The sequence below is a fragment of the Embiotoca jacksoni genome, unplaced genomic scaffold (genome assembly GCF_022577435.1).
Source record: "Embiotoca jacksoni isolate LCO1_2020_lvr unplaced genomic scaffold, fEmbJac1.0.p SCAF_10, whole genome shotgun sequence".
Taxonomy (NCBI): Eukaryota; Metazoa; Chordata; class Actinopteri; family Embiotocidae; genus Embiotoca; species Embiotoca jacksoni.
Genome location: NW_027185230.1, coordinates 15,188,849 through 15,208,624, shown reverse-complemented (window position 1 = coordinate 15,208,624; position 19,776 = coordinate 15,188,849). Strand labels below are relative to the sequence as shown.

At 40.5% G+C, this 19,776-nt stretch overlaps 3 protein-coding genes across 3 annotated transcripts; 1 reads left to right on the top strand and 2 right to left on the bottom strand.

Moving 5' to 3' along the window:
- The first annotated feature begins 839 nt into the window (after positions 1–839).
- On the top strand, positions 840–6,143 carry st6galnac6 (ST6 (alpha-N-acetyl-neuraminyl-2,3-beta-galactosyl-1,3)-N-acetylgalactosaminide alpha-2,6-sialyltransferase 6). The gene is made up of 6 exons (XM_069169049.1): positions 840–924; positions 1,286–1,358; positions 1,764–1,958; positions 3,317–3,729; positions 4,508–4,615; positions 4,740–6,143. The coding sequence occupies exons 2-6, from the start codon at positions 1,335–1,337 to the stop codon at positions 4,924–4,926; spliced, it is 927 nt and encodes a 308-aa protein (XP_069025150.1). The 5' UTR covers positions 840–924; positions 1,286–1,334; the 3' UTR covers positions 4,927–6,143.
- A 777-nt stretch (positions 6,144–6,920) lies between these two features.
- On the bottom strand, positions 6,921–17,366 carry LOC138204934 (kynurenine--oxoglutarate transaminase 3-like). The gene is made up of 25 exons (XM_069160480.1): positions 17,108–17,366; positions 16,952–17,010; positions 15,662–15,809; positions 15,336–15,485; positions 15,124–15,210; positions 14,898–15,020; positions 14,656–14,776; positions 14,492–14,568; positions 14,311–14,400; positions 13,636–13,822; positions 13,455–13,531; positions 13,193–13,279; positions 13,063–13,118; positions 11,816–11,918; positions 11,688–11,727; positions 10,970–11,083; positions 10,713–10,872; positions 9,464–9,547; positions 9,326–9,375; positions 8,574–8,704; positions 8,405–8,477; positions 8,207–8,305; positions 7,728–7,830; positions 7,384–7,531; positions 6,921–7,146 (listed from the first exon to the last, which is right to left on the bottom strand). Exons 1-25 carry the CDS (start codon positions 17,177–17,179, stop codon positions 7,069–7,071), a joined length of 2,517 nt encoding a protein of 838 aa, XP_069016581.1. The 5' UTR covers positions 17,180–17,366; the 3' UTR covers positions 6,921–7,068.
- Positions 17,367–17,526: 160 nt separating this feature from the next.
- surf6 (surfeit 6) lies at positions 17,527–19,761 on the bottom strand. Its single transcript, XM_069169038.1, has 4 exons — positions 19,551–19,761; positions 18,990–19,166; positions 18,811–18,893; positions 17,527–18,454 (listed from the first exon to the last, which is right to left on the bottom strand). Exons 1-4 carry the CDS (start codon positions 19,639–19,641, stop codon positions 17,765–17,767), a joined length of 1,041 nt encoding a protein of 346 aa, XP_069025139.1. The 5' UTR covers positions 19,642–19,761; the 3' UTR covers positions 17,527–17,764.
- Between the last annotated feature and the right edge of the window lie 15 nt (positions 19,762–19,776).

The window sequence follows — 19,776 nt, the reverse complement described above, 5'->3', positions numbered from 1 at the left end:
TTCTCTCTAATCTTTGATTTTTTTTTTAATAAAGTATTGGACCAAGCATTGAAATCAAAGCATGGAAGATGTTTTGAGGGGTCAAAATCACTGTTTGGTGGAGCTATGTGAGAAATGTGATGTGACCACACTGATTTTTGAAACACGTCACAAGACTTCAAAGTTGGAAACGACTGGTTTTATCTTTAACAATGTGTTGTATTTTAAAGCTTCTTACATTATCTATTGTGTGAAATCTTATTATTAAAAGTAACAAAAAGCTACCAAATAGCCTAAATGGAGTGAAGTATAGAAAGTTTGCCTATTTCCCTCTGAAATGTAGTGGAGTGAAAGTATGGAATAGCATTAAACAGAACTAATAATGTAAAGTACAAATTGTACTTCCATTACTTGAGTAAATGTACATGATATGGTCTACTGTATGTATTGTAGATCTGAGTCTTCTAAAAGTTTACGCAAAACTTTTAATTCAAGATTAAAAGCAAAAGAGAGAAAAATAAGCCCTTATTTGTTTTCTATGTTGGATAAATGAATAAATAAAAAAATAACCATTTTCTTTTTCATTTTCAAAATCTGCAGTCTCATCTAAAAATGAGAACAACCAATATTACAAGCGTTAGTTAGGTCTTTTATATATAAATATATATACAGGTTTAAAAATATGCATTTCAGATTTGTTTTATTCATGAACATTTATTCTATTTTTCAAAACAAAAGTCTTGAGTTTCGATTTTGTTTTGTGCTCTCTAAATGGTTCTCCCGACTTCACGTCTGAGTTTAGTCCCACCAACTTTTGAGCAGCTGGACTCTTCCGTCCGTGCTGCAGTGACAGACGCGGCGATGACGTCACCAAGTGGCGCAGGAAGATGGGGGACGAGGGAGCTGAGGGAGTCCTCAGACCGAGACCACCGACACCATGACCAGGTAAAACCCGGATCAGCTCCGGGGTTTCCGTTAACGCGCTTTCAAAAAAAAGTCGAGCTGGTTAATATCTAAATCCCATCAGCGGGATGTTGATTAAAGACGGGGGGACGTCAGCTGACGGTGTTGACGGAGGGCGGCTGCGCACGAAGCCTGTTGTTGTTTTCTATTTAGTAAAATATATATATTTTTTTTTTCCTTCTGTATCCGCGACGTTAGGATAAAATACACCTAAAGATTGTAGCATATTTCCAAACCTCCTAGTGGCTGTAAATACTCTACATTCTTGAATACAGCTTTGACATGACGCGGTTTTAAATTACATGCGTGTGCGTGTGTTTGTGCGTGTTGGTCCTCCTGTTAGGTACGATGACACAGAGCCACAGCCCGGGTGTCGGTACTGATCAGACAGCATGGGACTCCGGCTCAGTGGCAAGGTAAGACAGACCCACCCGGAAAGGGTGTGGACCTCCGACCCTTCATCATCATCATCATCATCATCGTCATTCGTGCAAAGAGTGCAGTGAAGTACTAATACCACGTTGTGAAAATAATCCACTGTAAGTCTTGCACTCAAAGCCTTACTAATGTACCCAAAGTGCTAGTTACATACAAATGCATTTGGTATGTAAAAAAAATGTCAAATTAGTTTTAGGATCATTTTCACTTCATCGCTGTTAAGTAAATGCAATGCGGTAAAAAGTTGATTCATTCGCTGTGAACTGTAGTGGACTAAAAGTATAAAGGGGCACAAAATTCAGGGACTGTACATATAAAGTGTATAAGTTTGTATTTAAGTAAATGTTCTTGATTACATTCCACCGCCGTTGTTCGCACTGCAGGGACAACAGAGCCACAGGATGGTGATCTTTGCTGCCATCTTCGTCCTGATGACGCTCCTCATCCTGTACGGCTCCAACAGCAGCGCCGACACCATCTACTCTCCCATCCGCGTGGCTATCGGTCACGCTGCCAAGACTACAGACCTGAAGAAATGGGCCGGGAAAGAGGGCTACGTGCCGTTTTACGGCAACAAGGTAGGACCCGCACACATACCTTAAAATGACTGTATTCATGTGAGTAAGACAAGGTTGTAACTGTAAATAGCAGTGGAGGATGTAGCAGAGGGGAAATGGTTCTAATTACTGCCGCACTGAGGAAATATGTTGGCAGAAACTGAAACTAAACCTTACAGGATGTAAGTGAACTGCACGCAGATCAGTCATGTACATCAGCCTGAACTGTGAACACTTTATCAAAAGATACTAAAAAAGAAGTGGGACACCAGAAGAAAACTGCATCCACACTCGGTGTCAGTGAAAGGCAACAACCACGTCCCTCCAGGTCACATCAGCGCGCTGCTGCAGCTTACGTAAGGTGATTAATTTAAAATACTCAGAACAATCACTCAAAAGCAGACAGCGTGATAACGTAGGTGAACTATTCAATCAGTCGGGTGTCCTTTCGAAATAACGCTCTCCTGTTCTGACGCTTTCTGCAGTATCGGCTTGTCGCCATCATATCCGTCATTATACATGAGCTGAAACTGAAGATAAACAACTACATCCCCTTGAATCACAGGGCGCTTTTTCTTTGTAATTTCACTGAAGAAACAGGAAGCCGCAGGTGTATGGTGCAAATACTGTTCGGAGCATGTAAAAAAAAAAAAAAAAAAAAAAAAGAAGCTATTACAAGGAACCGTGGGAGGGTAGAACCACCTACAGACGATCAGTGGGTGACAATCGTAGGAGAAATTTACTCGTAGGAAAAACTGACACGTGTATTCAGACTATGAAAAGCACAACTGGATGTAAAAGGGAGAAAAATGAACTCAGTTTGGCGATGCCAGAAAGGGACAGTGAAAAATGAAGAAAATCAAATGTATTTCTAAGGATTGTTTGTTCTTCGTTAGGGACACTGTTTACTGTGTCACGGATCTTTAAAGATTTAAGGGGGAATAAATAACTGGAACTAGTGATGAGGCTACACAGTTAAAAATGACAATTTGATGCTATTCAAACACTTCTCACTATTCCCGGTTGTGTGAACTTTTTATCATGAACATCTCGACCAAAACTTCACTGCAATTCATCTATTAGTCGTTGGTTGGACCGACGCGTTGTGCTGCTACCGTGTTAAGTTGTAACTAATGATGAAACTCATTTAAATGACTCGATGCTCAAACCAGAAACATGAACTTCTTATTGGCTGCAGTGTTAACTGGTTTTAACCCCGAGTTGATCATTATTTGCAACTTCAACAATTTATATCAGCTAATGTAAATATTGCAAATTTAGCTCTTACAAAATGAATAAAGAATAAGGACGGGTTAACAACTTCACTTAATGTCTATAGACTTGTTGTTTTAACACATTGACTGGTCTCTCCCTCTCAGAGTATGACCCTGCACTGTCAGAACTGCGCCCTGGTGACGAGCTCCAGCCACGTCCTGGGAAGTCGAGCGGGAGAAGAGATCGACGGTACCGAGTGCGTTATCCGCATGAACGACGCCCCCACGTTGGGGTACGGGTCTGACGTGGGGAACCGGACCACTCTGAGGGTTGTCGCTCACTCCAGCGTGTTCAGGGTGGTTCGACGGCCGAATGAGTTCCTGCAACGACCAGACAGCAACCCTGTGATCGTCTTCTGGGGACCCCCGAACAAGATCGGGAAGGAGGCCAAAGGGGCCATTTACAGATTGATCCAGAGAGTCAGCATGACCTACAGCAACTTGTCCTGTTTCAGTATCTCCCAGAGCAAGATGCACAGATTTGACACTCTGTTTCACAGAGAGACGGGACGAGATAGGTGAGTATCAAGGGAGCCGGTATAATGTTAATCATGAATCGCCGTGTGCAAAGTGTGATTAAAAAGTTCAGAGACGGCTCCTGTTGTGCACAAACAGAGTGCAGCAGAGTAATGTGCGCAGAGCAGGGGGAAGCAACAACTGTGATGAGTAAGTATTGCCAAGTTTCGAAAGTTTCGTTCGAAAGCCAACGGCAATGACCCAACGAGCTGGGCGAGATGTTTTTGAGTGGCATTTACGTTTCAAGAGGGGAAGAACGTTACTGTAGAAGACCAAAGAAGACGCGTCGAGTCAGGAGCGCAACCAGATGGGTTTTCTTTGACATATACGGGGTTGTGCTGCGGAAATTCGCCCCCCCGAGGGGTCAGACTGTCAACACCGAGTTCCACTGTGACGTTCTGAGGCGTCTGAGGGAAAACATGGAGCGCAAATGACCCTGAACTGTGAAGTAATGGCACTTTGGTTTTCCAACATTACGACGAGTTCCCCACCCCGCTGTACCAGGCGGATTTGGCTACCTACGACTTCTTTGTGTTCCCCAAAAACATGACACAAAATTTTACGTGTGCTCAAGTTTCGGGTCCATGTTCCAAAAAAACTTATCACAAAAATGCGCGTAGCTCAGGTCACGTAACTTGAAATACTTAATCAGAAAATGTATCGCTCCCCCCCCCCCCTGCAGTTCATGTGCAACATAAACAGTCTCCGAATTTCACCGACCTCCATATCGGCCCCAACATCACATTCACAAACGTTTTTTTTTTCTTCCCCTCTGATCAGGCAAAAATCTCACTCGTGGTTGAGCACAGGTTGGTTCACAATGGTCATATCCATCGAGATATGTGACAACATCAAAGTATACGGGATGGTTCCGCCGAATCACTGTGGGTGAGTATCACCTTACCTCGACTCTTTAAAGCACATCGACCAGTTAATAACCGCGGAGAAACTGACTGTCAACCCAGATAACTGATATTAAAATTTATTTTTTTAAAAATCCCTCTTTTTCCAGAAAAAAACCTGCATCCAAGAAGATGCCCTACCACTACTACAAACCCAGGGGACCTGATGAATGTGTGACGTACATACAGCACGAGAGCAGCCGGAGAGGAAACCACCATCGCTTCATTACGGAGAAACAGGTGTTTGCACGCTGGGCAAAGCAGTACAACGTCACCTTCAGTCATCCCAAATGGTGAAAGGACTGTTGTGAAAACCACAAAGAGATCCCGGCCCTCACAAGAACGCCTGAATGAGCACGACGTATTCATCGTGACTTCCCCAAATGAGACTTTAAAAAAAAAAAAAAAAGCCTTGCAATGAATGACCGCTGTTTTCAGGAACTGCCACGAGGGTGAAAGAGCTTTTGGAAAAACCTAATTGAGGAGATAAATGGGAATGTTTTTCTCATCGATTCGAGAGGTTTCTGAAAAACTATAAACTCCACATTGACTTGTTGGAGCCCTCTGACAAGTGTTTTTGTAAATAGAAAAGAAAATGAATTTGAGAGGATTTTTTTACATGTTTATAATATTTTTGTTATTATGTATTGAAAATGTAGTCATGTTTCCCATGTTGAGAAGGGATTATATCAGTGAGCACATCTAGTTAGCTATAAGTGCCCTACAGCATACACTCTGCAAAGCTCTTATCTCTCCATTACTGAGATCCTGTTCTACAGTTCTTGCAGCCAGAGCTGGTAAATCACTAATCCAATCTACAAACAATCGATACTGTGGCCTTACGACACGGTGCATGAGCAGGATGGTTGGGTACAGTGAAGTTTTACAAATCAAAACAGCACTTTTTCAATATCTCAGCCTGAAGAATATAACATTTTTCTTCATACATTTTCATTTGACATAAACAGTGAGCTGCGTGCATCATTGTTTAAGGTCTTAGCATAAAGCGCACACACATAGAAACTGAACAGAAGTCCAAACTGTGATTTCAATCAGGAAACAGTCCAAAAAAGGTTAAGTTTACGACGCTGCACAGCTTTTGATGCTCGCTGCTGCAGACACATTGTGATTATGGCTCAAAAAGTAGCAGAAAAACAGCTCCAGTTAAGAGATCTTAGTGTTAGATTATTTATGATTTTTTTTTTTTTTTTTTAAGAGATTTCACTGATTTTGGTTTAACGGTGACAAAAACTTGACACCATTATTGGAGCTACTGCAAATTATGCAGCATCAAATTAATGTTAGAAATACCGATATAGCCTCATTTTGAAGATATCAATACTTCACTGTACCATGAATATTTGACTTTTAACCCTGATTACCTCAGTGGTATTGGAGTGCATGCAGCTTAAGTTCAGGAAGTCCACAGAGTGCATCATGGTCGTGTTATGTATCAGTATGTTAATCTTCAGACTGCACGAATTAAAAGTGAAATTTCAGTTAACGCAGAGAAAGGTGTCTTTTGCAAGTAATTCATCTGCATACATACTTTTTTAAAGATGATCAGGAGAGAGGCTCTCAACGTGCTTAGATAGTTATGATCAGAAGCCGGCCCTGATGATTTCTTTGAAATCATTAGTGAACAATGATTAAGAAGAAAATACATGAAGCACATCGACTGTCATGCTACGTAACCGAGATTAAAATGCCTGCTAAAACTACTGAAACAAAAGCGTATAACATTGATATTGTTGTATTTTATATGAAGAACTGTAAATGGAAAACCACAAACAGCTCATTCAGTCTTTACAACACAGCAGGTGGCAGATCAAACTACAGTTTTAGTGATATTTCAGGAGATATAACAAGGTGCACTTCAAACTACAAGTTCCAAAATGATCAATATGAATAATCGAAACGAAAATTTAACATTATCACCTTCATGAAGGGAGGATTTACTGCGGGACTGCTGTATTAGCCTACGTTCATTTTCACGAGCTGGACCTAAAATAAAGCTCTTTCAGGAAGATGTAAAGGCGTCCCCACAGATAACCCAAAAGAAAAGTGCAGGTCCTGTTAAACCTGGAAACCTGTGAAAATGAAATGCAAATATAAGGAGGTAGATACGTGCGTCCAGAAGTAAATCGGAGCTGTTAGGTTCTGTTGTCTACTACCAGAGGTTTTGTTTGTCCGTGCTGCTCGCAACACTTTCTTTCATCGTGCCTTCTGCACCGTTTATCGAAAACGTAATCATATGCTTTTGATAAAAGAATGCAAGCGGTCAGTTTAAGCATGTGGAGAGTATTTGTATTAAAGCATGTACAATTTGTTGACCCATTGAGAAACAAAGACAGTGAAGATGAGATAGCTATGGTTGTGGGCGATGAACAACTTCATGGTAAATCTCCCAGTGTGTCTTTGCTTCATCTCTAATTCATTTTATGAACCATTGGAAACATCTGAAAAGGCAGCTGAGATCTTCGGTCTCAGTCCCGCCATGGTAATAAAGATGGCCTCCTGTTGACGAAAAAAGGGAAATAGTTAAATCAATACAATAATTGGTGAGCAGAGCAGGAAACCTTCAAAGCATTTTTATAGTACAATGTAGTGTCAATTTATCAGATATTGTCTGTGAAAACTCTTCATCCAGGTCGTGTTAAATCTAAATCTTGTCCAAAGGCACACTGGACTTTTCTTTTTTTTTTTAGGTGCTTAGAGATGTTGGATAACTAACGTTCTTCAAATGTTTCTCACCTCTGTTCGAATGATCCTGCTGCCCTGACCGGGACACGTGTTGAGGTAAAGGTCAAATAAACCACTGGGGTCGGTCACATCCAGGTTTTGGTCCGTACCCACACTGCCTTCTAGACCCCGAAGACCTCCGAAAACTACCAGAAGATGCCTAAAAAGTAGAAAAAAAAAAAAAAAAAAAAAAAAAGTGATTCCGTGAGGCTGTATTTAGGTGCAGCGGTGCTTTGAGCACGCTCAGGTTCTCACAATTATAACGTGCTCATGTTTAACAAATCTTTCTACCGTGTTCAGCATGTATGCATACTGACAGTAGTTAGCTGACTTTATCTTACAGGCTCTGGACCTACTTGAATGGCGAAAGTGTGGTTTGGTCGACGCTGCTGCCTCTCTCCGAGGTGCCGATAGTCACATCGTATCCTTCTTTATACGGACTTTCTGCGAAAACTGAACCTGCATCGACAAAAGCAAACAGCGGTCACAGAAAGAAGCCCGGCGGATTCTAACACAACAACTTAGTAGGTTGTTTGGATTTAAAAGGTACAGTGTGTAGGATTTAGAGGGATTGCGTGGCAAAAATGGCACATAAAAATTAGAATTATGTTTTCATTAGTGTCAAATCACCTGGAACTAAGAATTGTGTTTTCAATACCTTAAATTGAGCCTTGTTTGCAATCTAAGACTTTACCACTAGATGCCACTAAATCCAACCTTTCAAAATAACTTTTTTTTTTTTTTAAATGAGGGTAATTCTTTGTGACAGTCTGAGATGTTGCAAATTAATATGAAGCGTATTGTTGACTGTATTCAGAGAATCGGGGAAACCTACTGAGACAAGATGCCAGGCGGACGCTGTAACCCCAGTAAAGACCTCCTTCAGATCTGGGCTTGTGAGGAGGCACAACAACTCCTTTAAACACTTTGCTTTCTGCAGACAGACAGACACAAACACACACTGAACTGATGTTCTACACAATGCGATATAAAACATTTAAAAAAATTATTTTTAAAACCAACTGGAAATAACCTTGAGTCTGCGTCTTATTGAGCTGCACTGTGACTCGGAGTCCAGACTGCAGCTGTTTATCAATGCGAACATCCTGAGGGAGCAGATACACACAGTTTGATCCAAGTTCTCTTATAAATACTAAAAATACAAAAGATGGTAGTGGTTTCCCTAGTAGAGTCATGCTTACCTTTCTCATGCCACAGTTGACTAGTGAACCATGTCCTGGTTTGGACGGCCTGTTGAGCACGATTCCGTCCCGGTAATCAGATTCCTCATCGATCCTCACATGGTGAGCACTGTCTAAAGGGTTTAGCAAACCTAGCACACATACAAAGTTGAAAGTGTATCTTTTTTTTTTTTTGCCTTTACTTTTATAACATGGACCCTAATATGGTATTTACAGCATAAGCAAATGTCACCCTTTGTATTTACATAAAGAAACAGCTGTATTTAATGGAGGTTCATAACAGGTTGCTTTTGTTAGATAATGGAAGAATTTAAAATTTGTGTTCTTATGCTGTGGACATGATTTACAGATACAACAATCCACCTTATGTCAGTTTCTTTGTGATTTTTACAATCATCCGTTTTATCTTCTGAACTGAACCAAGGGCTCAAAGTTAAAAAGAATTCTTAAGTCCCAAAACAAAACACTTATCCATAAAAGTGACCTTTATGGCTCAATATTTGTTAAATTTGCATTAATTATTGCAATTGCTAGACCACACTTTCCCGAAGGGACTGATTTATACAGTTTATCAGAAAAGGCAACAAAACAGAGCGAAATTTCATGTTATAAAAAAAAAGAAAAAAGGGTGAGTTTGGTTGTTCCAAATCAGCAGGACGTTTATGAGTGTAGTTTGAAAACACAATCAACAGTTAGAACTTCTGCAGCAAATGAATGTGTATACATTTAATATCTGGATTATTTCAAATTACCTGCATACAGTAAATCGGGATGCTTTGGGAAAAACCACTTGCGCAGATACCTGGTGGAGAAGAAAAAGATGTCATCTCAATCTGACAAAAATGGAGTAGCGACACTGATGACGGTGGTCTGATCATCTCTGTACTTACTGTGGACATTCCAGGTACTGAAGAACTTTGGCGAGCCGAACACAAGCGTGTCCCTTCTTCCCAATGCCGTTGAATTCGAGGCTCCTGCGGAACAAAGCCAAGAAAATCTTCTCTACTAGATTTCTGATGGTTTTGAACTGAGATTCTCAAACTGTGGTATGTGAGGCTCCACCTGGTGGTGCAACGGGAGCCTCGTTGAAAGCAGTGGCGCAGACATGATACGCAAGTATACAGCATCGACCCACTGAGAAAGCTGCAGGATTTCTCAATTTAAAATGTTTTAAAAAAACGCAAGGATATCGTACAATACTGTTTTTGTGACAGAACATGACAGTGTTTCCAACTCACACGCTTCTGTTGTGAGACACCTGTTAAAGTTTTGCGCTCTCATGTTGCCCAAACGGATCTCATGGCAAATAAGAAGAAACCTCAAAGCTTCTCCTTTATTTAACGGATAGCAACATATTTTTATGCATAGGGTACAAAGTCTGAACATCAGGCTTTTTCCACATTTGAACACCAATATCGCACCGTAAACATTAGAGAGAGCAAAAGAGACACACACACACACACCTTTTTAAAATCACTTAGCACCTTTCATGTATGTTGAGTTTTACCTTTCACGTTTCTCGACAATTTCCCCGATATTACAAACTGAAATGTCCATAAAAATACAAATGTACCCGCAATGAAGACAGCGTGTGACAGATTTCTGTAGTGACACTCATCAAGGAAAAAAGGAGCTTTAGTTTGATGCTTCCAGCTGTTTGTCTTTCCTTCATTTTATCATATTTAATAGCTCCAGCTTCATTCAGCAGTAGGATCCCTTTGAGTGTTTCTAAAGAGAGAGAGCTGCACACATTTGCTGCTGTTAAAGAAATCATCATTGTAAGTGGGCAGAATTTTTATTGTTTAGGAAATGATAAAAAAAAAAAAAGAAACGACTAAAAACATTTTAGGCGCTACAGACAGCTGATTTCAGGTGATTAAAATCATTTACTTGTATGTTTGTGATAAGCGATTTGAAGGATGAACTTTTTTCCCTCTAATACACCACAGCAGCTTTTTTAACGGTCAGTTCACCCAAATTAACCGACTATTAAATAAACTGTTTCAGCCCTTCTGAAGCTGTTGCATTGTTAAATTAGTACAAATAAAATATGTTAGTATTTACTGTGGGGACTTGGGAGATTTGGCTTGGCACACAGCTGTGTGCTGTACAATAAACTGCACCGTTACGATAACTCACTTGACATCTTCGCCTTGTTCGTCAAACACGATGATCTCGTCGATGCAGAAGACGACGCAGGCTCGAGCGATCTGTCCGGCCAGGTACGTACGAAGTTCAACGGTCTGAGCGTTGTCCAGGATAGAACCTGGCAGAGCGACGCTCACCGTGTAAGCCCGACCTGCGAAACACAGGCGACTCATTACAGCACTCGACTCACAGCTATTACGAGGTGACGACAATCTCGGAGATGATGACGATGATGATGATGATGTTACCTTTTTTGTTCTGGCTCTGTTCAACTTCGACTTCCTTTGCAGCATCTTGCATTTTTTGCTTTTCCAATTGTTTGATGAGCTTGGCCTCTTTTCTCTGCTTCTTGGCCTCGTTTACTGTCATTCAGGAAGAATCATTTGTAAGAAAAATGAACACTGCATTTATCTTAGACAGCATTTAGTGGAGGCAATCAATTCATTGTTCCATCGTGACAATTTCTCATGCAGTGCAGCCAAAAATCCTCTCAAAACTGTTTGCGAGTTATGTACATAATATTGTCATTTGTAAAGTTTTGCAAGTTTTTAATATTAGTAACTTGTGAAAATGAGCCAACATTGCGCAGTTCCAGCTAAACATCTGAGTACTTGCTGCATTTCTTCATGTTGGAATTTTATGATTGAAATCATTCTGACTCCAATATTTAAAGCATTTACGTTACAAAAAAAAAAAGTTTCTACATTAAAGCTTAAGTAACAAATATAATCACATGTGAGCGTTAATACTTTTCGATGTATAAATGGGCAAAAATTCTGCATTAATCCCGTTGACAAATATATGGCACAAATTTAACTTAAACACAAGAGATTTACTGAACTGTAGCGTTAATTACACTTAAATAATGCGTTTAAACGAAAACTGAGCGAAATGAAACCAGCTGAGCTGATGGGCATGCAGCTACAGGCTGTTAGCTCCATGCGGCTAGTTGAGCTGTTTACTCACTTTCTGCTTTCTTTTTCTTCCAGTTCACCTTCTCCTCGGGCTTTAAAAAAACGACAACCAGATTACAGGTGGTATAAACGAAGGGACACTTTAGTTTTTTTTAATGTAAAATAAGGCTGTAACAGTACCTGAGAGAACCCGCGTTTGAGTCTTTTCACTGCAGCGTCGGTCGACATTTTTACACGCAGAGACACGTGAGATTTATTTACTTCTAGGTCCACATCCGGATTTCAAAATAAAAGCCTGTGTTGTAAAAAAAAAAAAAAAAAAAAAAAAAAACGCACCCGGACTTAGAGGTACTGCCCTAACTACTTTTAATCACACTATATTTTTTTAACTAGGACCGTAGAATAATACGTGACTGTCAAATTTCCTGTCTTAATTGACTGTCTTAATTTTCCGCTAAAATGAGATGTTGTTGGCACAATTAGTACAGCTCTTAATAACTCTAATTAAACGGGGAAAACCAATGTAGTGGATGCTGTGGATCAAAGTGAACAAGTACAGGACAACAATATATTATAGTGTATATTCAGGCTGAAATAGTTACAGTAAAATGATGTATCATTAAGAAATCAGCAATATTGCACAGATAATAGCACAATTACAAGTTTCAGTGATGGTACATAATGATGAATATAACAATATAAAGTGAGTATGTATACTGAAGTGTACAGAGAGGACTTTTAAAAACTCCAGGACCTTAAAAATGATGTCTTTAGTTACAAAATGTAAAAAGCACAGAGTGGATGGGTACAAACAGAATTTTTCTGGTGTCTCATTTTTGTCACTTGAAGGAAGGTCTTTCACACACTCAAGCCAGCAGGCAGGATGGTTTGCTGTAGTACACTTTGTTTTCCACTAAAACCTACTATTTTTCTCTTGCATCAAGTGTTTTCATTCATATCAAATTAGGGATCAAATCCTTTTACATTAAGTCCCATTGATCTTGCTCGTCAGTATAATTACATTAGGTTGATTAATAAGAGAAACCACAGTTAAGGTTGCAGCTCAAAAGTGTATTTTACTCCCAAATCTATCCAGAAGTGAGACACGTGAAGCAGCAGAAAACAGGAAAGGAACTTTGATCAATGTATTAATATCTTTATTAAGTGTATTGCTTTGTTTGATTCAGGAAAAATATCTCTGCAGTTACATTGCGACAGATGCATAATTTAATTACCGACATAATTCCTTAAAAATTACCCAGACATAGGTCTTCAGTGTTTTCTGAGTTTAAGTGGACGTTGTGTTTGTGTGCCTTTAAGAACCCAACAGGGACGAAGACTTTACTGAGGATGCATACTGAGCCACTTTAAGTAGGCTGGTTAACTCTGGATGGATGGATAATACTTCATATTGTGGGAGATTTTACTTTCTTTGACTCCACTTCCTCAAGATGTCCCCTGCTGCATCCAGCGTGGAGTCCTCCTGTTGGACAAAAATGGTGAGAAAAGTGACAAAGAGCAACTGACATTTATTTCAAGGAATGAAACTGAATTTACCTTGACAAAACAGAATCGGATGTATTTGTCAAACTCTTTGCTGTGCTCTGGACTGTAGAACGCAGACACGGGGATTGTTGCTAAACCCTGCAGAAAAAAAAAGACAAATAAGGTCGGAAATGTTTTTGAAAAATCCCCCCCCAAAAAAAGGGAAGTAAAGTTAAGGATGTTCTCCAAATGCAGTGGTTCAACAAAAAACATTTATCCCACATTTTTTCTTTTATTCAAAACAAACGACACCAAAAACCTCTTAAATCTTTACCTTCTCTTTAACCAGCCATTTAACAAATCTGAAGTCATGAGGTTCATCTTTGGTGCTCTGGTCATTGAGGTCAACATCTGTAAAAACCAAAATAGAAAAATAAAAAAATGATTTAACTGGATAAATCCAGACATGAACAGGTGATTAATGTAGTCAGTTCAGCTGTTTGACCATCACTCACTGACGGAGGAGATGTCTGTGATCATGAAATAGCCTCCCTCTGGCATGATGGGCTTCAAACCCACACTCTCCAGGCACGAGGCCAGCTTCATCCTCTTGTGATGCAGCATCGCCGGCAGCTGCTGGAAGTAGCTCTCCGGAGTCCCAAACAGCTCGTATTCTCTCTCAAACCCGTGAGCGACGGCCTCCTGTGGACGACAAGGATGGATGAAAAGTGGGATCTACTATAGTTTCAAAGGTGTAAAACAAACAAATTAAATAATAACAAAGCAACATTTTTTTTGCTCATTTCCATGTTCTATAAAATCAATTAGACAACAGAACTAAGATTTATTTTTCTAGGTAATTCTTTTAAACACTGATTTTCCCCCTCAAATTAAAAAGCTTTAAAAGGTGAAAAAAAGCAACTGTCTTCCTTGCTGACGATTTCAGTGACATCGTGTCAAATGGAAATGTTCTCAATGAATTGTGAATCATTTCTTTTTTTTACCACAGGTTAGCATTACATTTTTGGAAGCTCTGGGGCCGAGTCTATAATTTAAAAGTGTATGGACTATGACTATAACTGCACCGCACGACTGAATATTTCAAGAGAAGGAACCAAACTTCTTTGGATGTGTGGCACATGTTGTTAGAGACAATAAAGAAGTAATGTCAGTCAGAATAATGAGTTTACCTGAGCAGCTGTTGCACAGTGATAAACAGAGTTCTGATGGATGGTTTTCAAGTGTTTGATGACATGCCCGGAGCTCATGGCCCAGCCAACCTGAAAGGAATAAAAATTAAAAAAAACAAACTCCATCAGGTCATGGTAACGATGTGTAATAAAGAAGAAGACATGACACTGTGTGTGTTACCTTCCATCCTGTCGCACTAAACGTCTTTCCAGCGCTTCCGATGGTGACGGTTCGCTCCCACATCCCAGGAAGGCTGGCTGTCAACAACACAAACATAAACAAAATAACTCCGATAATACAAACTATTTTGTTGTGCTTTCCAATGATCTCTGGCTTTATCTCACCTATCTTTACATGCTTGGCTCCGTCGTACGTGAGCCACTCGTACACCTCATCACTGATGCACAGCAAATCATGTTTGATGCACAGATCAGCAATCATCTGAAGCTCCTCCGTCTTGTAAACCTGTAACAGACACGGATGTATGCTTGTGTCCATAAAAACACACTCGTTATATTGCCTCCCTTTCAAACGGATCCTTGTGCTAAATCAGAGCCCAGCGAAGGCCCCCTCTGACTCAGCTTACCTTGCCCAGTGGGTTGTTGGGAGTGTTGATAACTATGGCTTTTGTGCGTGGAGTGATTTTACTGGCCAGCTCCTCCGCTGAAAGAACCCAGTCTCCACTGGACAGGACGCTGCTGCCCTCTCTCTGGCATCAACAAAAGAAAAAAAAAAAAACATATTCACAGGATCTAAAAATGAAAATTCATTCAATGGTATAATTTTTTTGTCAATAAATGTGAAGGACTCACAGGTCTCAGAGGTACATACACCGCCTTTCCTCCAGCCATCACCACCATCGGCTGGTAGCAGTCGAAGAACGGCTCGACAATTATGACCTAAAAAGACAAATCCCTCTCAGCCCACCTTTCCTTTCCTTTCAAAGTCTTGGCTCTTTTCTGATTTTCTTTGCCCCTAATTATTGGACAACATCTTAACCTGACTTGACTGCTGTTTTCCGTACCTCATCGCCTGCATCCACCAGAGCCTGAAATGCACAGAAGAGAGCCTGATAGGCTCCAACTGTCACCAGGATGTCTTCAAGAGGGTCGATGTCATGTCCCACAATCCTACTGAAGAATTTAGCGAGGCTTTTGACAAGACGGGGATGACCCTGAGGACAGAAATGACATGAAAACACAGTGTTGTGCTCAATATTTGTTCTACATCCATTTGTCCTTAAATTACTTGATAAAAATAACTGAAATCATCCCAACTTCAACTATTAAAATAAGGAGGTGACTATCAGAGAAAATATAAACACGTGCCCTGGAGTGTATTTCCACTTACAAAAGCTCGGGTGTACTGGTGCATTGTGGGTCCTCCGCTCACGGCTTTACAGAAAGCCTCCTGGACAAACTGAGGAGGGGAGAAGTCGGGAAACCCCTGCCCGAGGTTCACCGCCTTGTAGTCCGCTGCCAGCTGAGTGAATTCCACCCTTTTAACGGATAACAGGTCAGACAATGCAATGATGTTAACAGGTTTATCAGTAAGAAATAAACAACTGAAGTTTATGACCAAAAATCATATTCAGCTATGTTACAGGTGCTGTGCCAACATATTAAACAATTCCAGAATGCACAAGTCAGTAAAACAAGAAATCAATTATAATAATAATAAAAAAAACTTCACAATAGATTACTTTTGTTAAAATATATATATATATATATATATATATATATTGTTAAGGTCTATACATGAGCGCAAAACTTTTAGAACTGTGAATGTGTTTCAAAATAATGAGTCAGATCTGAGTCTTTTAAAAGTTTACGCGAAACTTTTAATTCAAGATTAAAAGCAAAAGAGAGAAATATAAGCCCTTATTTGTTTTCTGTGTTGGATAAATGAATAAATAAAAAAATAACCATTTTCATTTTCATTTTCAAAATCTGCAGTCTCAGCTAAAAATGAGAACAACCAATATTACAAGCGTTAGTTAGGTCTTTTTATACCTATATATATATATATATATAGGTTTAAAAATATGCATTTCAGATTTGTTTTATTCATGGACATTTATTCTATCTTTCAAAACAAAAGTCTTGAGTTTCGATTTTGTCTTGGGGCTCAAACAATATCTTCGGTGCATGTTTGACGTTTTGAAAGTGAAACAAAAAAAATAACTGTTTAAAGTCTCAAAAAGTAATGCTATTTATTTTGTTCTTGTTGCACAGCCTGTGATGCCATTTATTTCGCATTTAAGTGTACATGTTTGTGATAATTTAAAAAAAAAAAAAAAGTATCTCCAGTGACTTGGTTGATGGCGGTGTGCACCCCCCCCCCCCCCCCACACCGTGCTCCAACAATCACATGATTACATTAAGATAAACAGGAACCCGATTGGGTCTGTCAGTCCAAACAGGCACCTGAATGCAACACGAAACGTACCCAACTAATACTTCACGACCCCCGTATCAGATATCAAGCAGCACATTTTCCTCTGGAAGTGTCACTGTACGAGTAGTTAACACACTAATCGGATGTTTCTTCTGCTTTTGACCCGTGATTTCCACAACACGGCTGACTGACCTTTCAACATCTCTAATGTCAAAGTCGTCTTCAGCCGATATTATCACTTACCAAACATTTTTATCGACTCCGTCTGTTCTGCACGCGTGAAGCCGCCTGGCCATGATGACCTAAAATAAAATAAAAAAACATTTAAAAAAAAAAAAAAAAATTTAAACACGGCATATGTATAAAACCGTATATTCGGTTTGGTACAGTTTCACCCACCTTATGAGGGTTTCTAACTGAACTCTGACGGATTATAATATAACTCGCGGCCAGATTCCTGATTATTCCCATCAATGGATGATCATCGCCTCTGACAGGACAGGACGGACTTCACTGTCACTGAATACCGACACTAAAGTGCTCTCTGACTCCTGAGACCTTTTTTTATTTTTAAATATCTGTATCAATTTCTAATGGAGATGTGAAGTCCTCCCCTTCAACCTCCTTGTGTTTTCATTTCTACTTCCTGTGTGGGCGGGGCGAGATATTATAATTAGAAACAGCGACACTGACCGTTTACAGCCGACAAAACGCATCCATCAGTGTCAAGTGCAACCGGGTCGGGGGGAAAAAACAAACTAATGTATGTTAGATAATAAGTCTGGGAAAAAAAAACAAAAAACAAAAACGCCAAGCTGTTTCTTTAAATCATAGATATATTTTGTTAAAATAATCAAAACATTTTCACAACAGAAGCTTCCACTTATGTTAAGGTAATGAATGATCACATTTTATTGGCAATAACACACACACACTATATTATAATGGTGAGCATGTACGTAATAATAATAAGTGCACGAACAATACACTTAACATCATGGAAATATCACACGGCCACAGGAAGAGACTGATGGGAGTAAATGATCCTCTCCGTCTCTACACCGAAGCTTTTTTCAAGTCCTCGGGCAGCACCCTGCCCCTCTTCCGCGCCTGGTCCTTCTTCTTCTCCGTTTTGGACTGCTTGCGTCTCTGGAGGTTCTTCCGCCTCTTGTCCTGCCGGTGCTGCATCTTCTCCACGACGATCCCGCTGCGTTTCTCCCAGTTCTTCTTCCTCCGAGCGGTGCCCTTCTCCTTCTTTTTCAAAGAGGTGCGCAGCATTTCCTCGTTGTCTTTGATCTTGATGCCCTCGGCCTTGTAGAGCATGTTGGTCCACTTCATCCTGTTTTCCATCTCGACGGCCTTCCCCTCGTCTTTCTCGCGCAGCTGTTCCACTTTGGCTTTGCGAGCCTCCACGCGGCCGAGCAGCTGCTTGTAGTTCTTCCCCGTCAGCGGCGTGATCTGGCCCTTTACGCGCTGTTGCTTGAGCTTCTTCTTCAGCACTTTGTCCACGTATCCCTCCTCCACCGTCTCCACGTTGTTGAAGACAAACGCGGTCTCGTTTCTTTTGCTCGAGACCGGGACGGGCTGTTCCTCCTCTTTTATCTCAGCCGGGGGCTCTACGCCATTTTTTTCAGCCAGTTTCTTCATCAGGAATTCTTTCTTCTTCCTCTTCCTGCGCTCCCGCTCCAGCTTTCGTTTTGCCCGCTTCGCCTGGACCTCTTCTGACAGCGCATTCTTCGGAGGTCCCTAATAAAAGACGAGTCCACACGATCAGTGTCTAACGAACAACAAATCGAGCGCTATTTATTTACTGGTTTAAGAATTTCACAAGTTCAGTAGAAGTCAAGACTTCCTTACGTTGAACTAAACCTCAAACTCACTCCTCTGGTTTAATGTCTACGATATCTGCAGTTTCAAGTCTTAGACCTGTACTAATACATAATTACCCGACAGCAATCGTTTCGAGATGACATCCGTTATTTCGCACACAATCGTTGTAATTGCTTCCATTAAAAACACGACTCCCGATGGAGAAGGGGTTCGCGTTGGAGCCGGTGTCACTAATACGAAGTACAAAGGAACCGCCTCTGCAGACTGCATACCTGCCCTCTGGACTCTTCAATCTTTTCATGCAGCCTCTTGCGCAGTACATCTACTGTGGAGAAGCCGGAGCTGACATTTCCTCCTTTAAAAGAGGGAAGAAACAAAAAAAAGAACAAAATAAGATCCAGTGATGGGAAAAGAAAATCCTGCATCAACACACTTATACATGTCACGGTACCGTTAGGCTTCTGTGCCGCAGCTCCATTTGCCTTCGGACTCTTCTGTGCCGCCTCCGCTGCAGCAGGCTGAGGTTTCTGTTGACGTTTGGGAGTCTTCTCGTCGTCTTTAAAATGTTTCTTTTTGCACTTTTTCTTCTTCTTTGGAGGACCGTCGTCGCTTTTCCCCTTGTAAGGAACTACAGACAAACACACGTATTCACCATCACGTATATTCAACACAGTTTAGTGCCAAATCGTCATCACAGTTTCCAAACAAGGAACTATTATCATGCAGCTGACTACGTGAGTGAAAATATTTCAGTGCAGATCTGACAAGTTTGCTTTTAAAATGGGGAAAAAAAACCTCATGATCTTATTTCCTTATTTTCTCAGTCAAAAAAAAAAACCCCACCTGACAGCTGACTAAAATAAAGAAAAGAATAAAACCTTCATATTTGTCAATCTTAAATTGTGAAATGTTTAGTCTTTTAGTATGTTTAGTATGCCGGACAGACAGATTTGGATTAGGCAATCATTTGTTTGAATGTTGCATTTCTCAGATAAAGATAGTGAAACATTACCATACGGTCTTTTCTTTGGCTCCTGGTCATGTTGTGAAATTATTTTACTTGCAAGTTTCTGAATGTACGCGTCCCTCGAGGCGAGATCCATGTCGACACAAGAACCGAGCTGCCGCCTTCAATCCGGTTAAACGGTCAACACCGAAGGAAGAAATCCAACCACAACGAAAATCAACACACGCCCGTACACACGTGGGGAGGAACTGACGGGACGGACCGCCGTTAA

What these genes read in the sequence shown, in the direction of transcription:
- st6galnac6 (XM_069169049.1), top strand. Translation starts at nt 1,335, where the DNA reads ATGGGACTCCGGCTCAGTGGCAAG. An exon ending in GACTCCGGCTCAGTGGCAAG is followed by an intron (nt 1,359 to 1,763) that starts GTAAGACAGACC and finishes TTCGCACTGCAG; the next exon opens with GGACAACAGAGCCACAGGAT. An exon ending in TGCCGTTTTACGGCAACAAG is followed by an intron (nt 1,959 to 3,316) that starts GTAGGACCCGCA and finishes TCTCCCTCTCAG; the next exon opens with AGTATGACCCTGCACTGTCA.
- surf6 (XM_069169038.1), bottom strand. Translation starts at nt 19,641, where the DNA reads ATGGATCTCGCCTCGAGGGACGCGTACATTCAGAAACTTGCAAGTAAA. An exon ending in GCCAAAGAAAAGACCGTATG is followed by an intron (nt 19,167 to 19,550) that starts GTAATGTTTCAC and finishes GTTTGTCTGTAG; the next exon opens with TTCCTTACAAGGGGAAAAGC. An exon ending in TGCGGCACAGAAGCCTAACG is followed by an intron (nt 18,894 to 18,989) that starts GTACCGTGACAT and finishes CCTCTTTTAAAG; the next exon opens with GAGGAAATGTCAGCTCCGGC.
- LOC138204934 (XM_069160480.1), bottom strand. Translation starts at nt 17,179, where the DNA reads ATGGGAATAATCAGGAATCTGGCCGCGAGTTATATTATAATCCGTCAG. An exon ending in CAGTACCTGGAATGTCCACA is followed by an intron (nt 9,376 to 9,463) that starts GTAAGTACAGAG and finishes CTTCTCCACCAG; the next exon opens with GTATCTGCGCAAGTGGTTTT. An exon ending in CAATAAGACGCAGACTCAAG is followed by an intron (nt 8,306 to 8,404) that starts GTTATTTCCAGT and finishes GTCTGTCTGCAG; the next exon opens with AAAGCAAAGTGTTTAAAGGA.